Below are 1,131 nucleotides of genomic sequence, written 5' to 3' on the forward strand. Positions count from 1 at the left end.
GCCTACACACACATGCATACGTACAACACAGACACACACACACACACACACACACACACACAATGTAGAGTCTACATATTTCCAGCAGTCTTGAGAGTAAAATCCCTGAATGTGCTTGCATCCCCAGAGACATAGCCACTTTTCATATTCTGTTTGTTCCAATTTACTCCAAAATGATGTGTGTGCAGTCAGCATTGCCTCGGGACTAGTTAAGTTCTCTGTTTTCACAGACTTTGGTATTCCAGTGCAAGATGGCGGCAGCATACGGAATGTGCACTAAAAGAAAAAAGAAACAATGTTATGAATGCTGCATATCTTAGAAAACTGCCTCCAGCTTTCAGTCTTGCATGATAACCTCTATTTACGGATTTTTTAAACTCCAAAAACACACCTATCTGGGGTGCCCAGGTAAGCTGCCTCGGTGGGAGCTGGCACCCCATGTACCAAAGGCTGACAGTCCTTGCTTGCAAGCGCCATCGGGTTCAAACTCTGACCTGTGGCCCTTTGCTGCGTGAAAAAAACAATTTGGAAAAAAGACACACCCATCTACATTGTATGACTGCTTCCATCATTGTCACACATTGGAAAGTAGGGTAGCTGACTTTTTTTTTTACATTTGGGTGTGTGTGTGTGTCCAGGTGCCCTGTGGATGTGCATCGTACTGAACCCCCACTGCAAACCGGAGCAGAAGTCCTCATGGCTGCGCCAGCTGCGCAGATGGAACAGTGTGGACGTCTGCCCCTGGGAGGATGGTAACCACGGCAACGAGCTGCCCAACCTCACCCACTCACTGCCTCAGGGTGCCCATGGCAACCAAGGTCAGAGTGTGACAAGTTTTGTATGTCTGTCAATAACATATTTGCTTTGTATTAAGGTATCTCACAGTTGAGGTGAGGGGTGCTAAACTACATGTAGTATTTATAAACAATAGTGAAGCCTCTACATCACGCACGTGGAACAATACTGTTTATCCGAAGCATCATTCTTTAAGTGTTTGTTTTTCTTTTGTTTCATTAAATCTCATCAAAAACAATGAACCATTTTGGAGGCGATTTTTTTTTTTCCATGTAGCACTTCACTCTCAAAGCTTTTGCACAGTTTAGCTGAAACAGGGGCAGATCTAGAGGTGTG

At 44.7% G+C, this 1,131-nt stretch overlaps 1 protein-coding gene across 1 annotated transcript in view; it reads left to right on the forward strand.

Moving 5' to 3' along the window:
* Positions 1-1,131, forward strand: part of LOC118325981 (zinc finger SWIM domain-containing protein 6) — a 44,990-nt gene that overhangs the window by 29,097 nt on the left and 14,762 nt on the right. Inside the window, exon 5 of the mRNA XM_035658864.1 lies at positions 639-818. Coding sequence (XP_035514757.1) covers positions 639-818 — 180 coding nt within the window. The remainder of the gene's footprint in view (positions 1-638; positions 819-1,131) is intronic.

Source organism: Morone saxatilis, unplaced genomic scaffold, assembly GCF_004916995.1.
Source record: "Morone saxatilis isolate NCDOM2014 unplaced genomic scaffold, NCSU_SB_2.0 Contig16, whole genome shotgun sequence".
Lineage (NCBI taxonomy): Eukaryota > Metazoa > Chordata > Actinopteri > Moronidae > Morone > Morone saxatilis.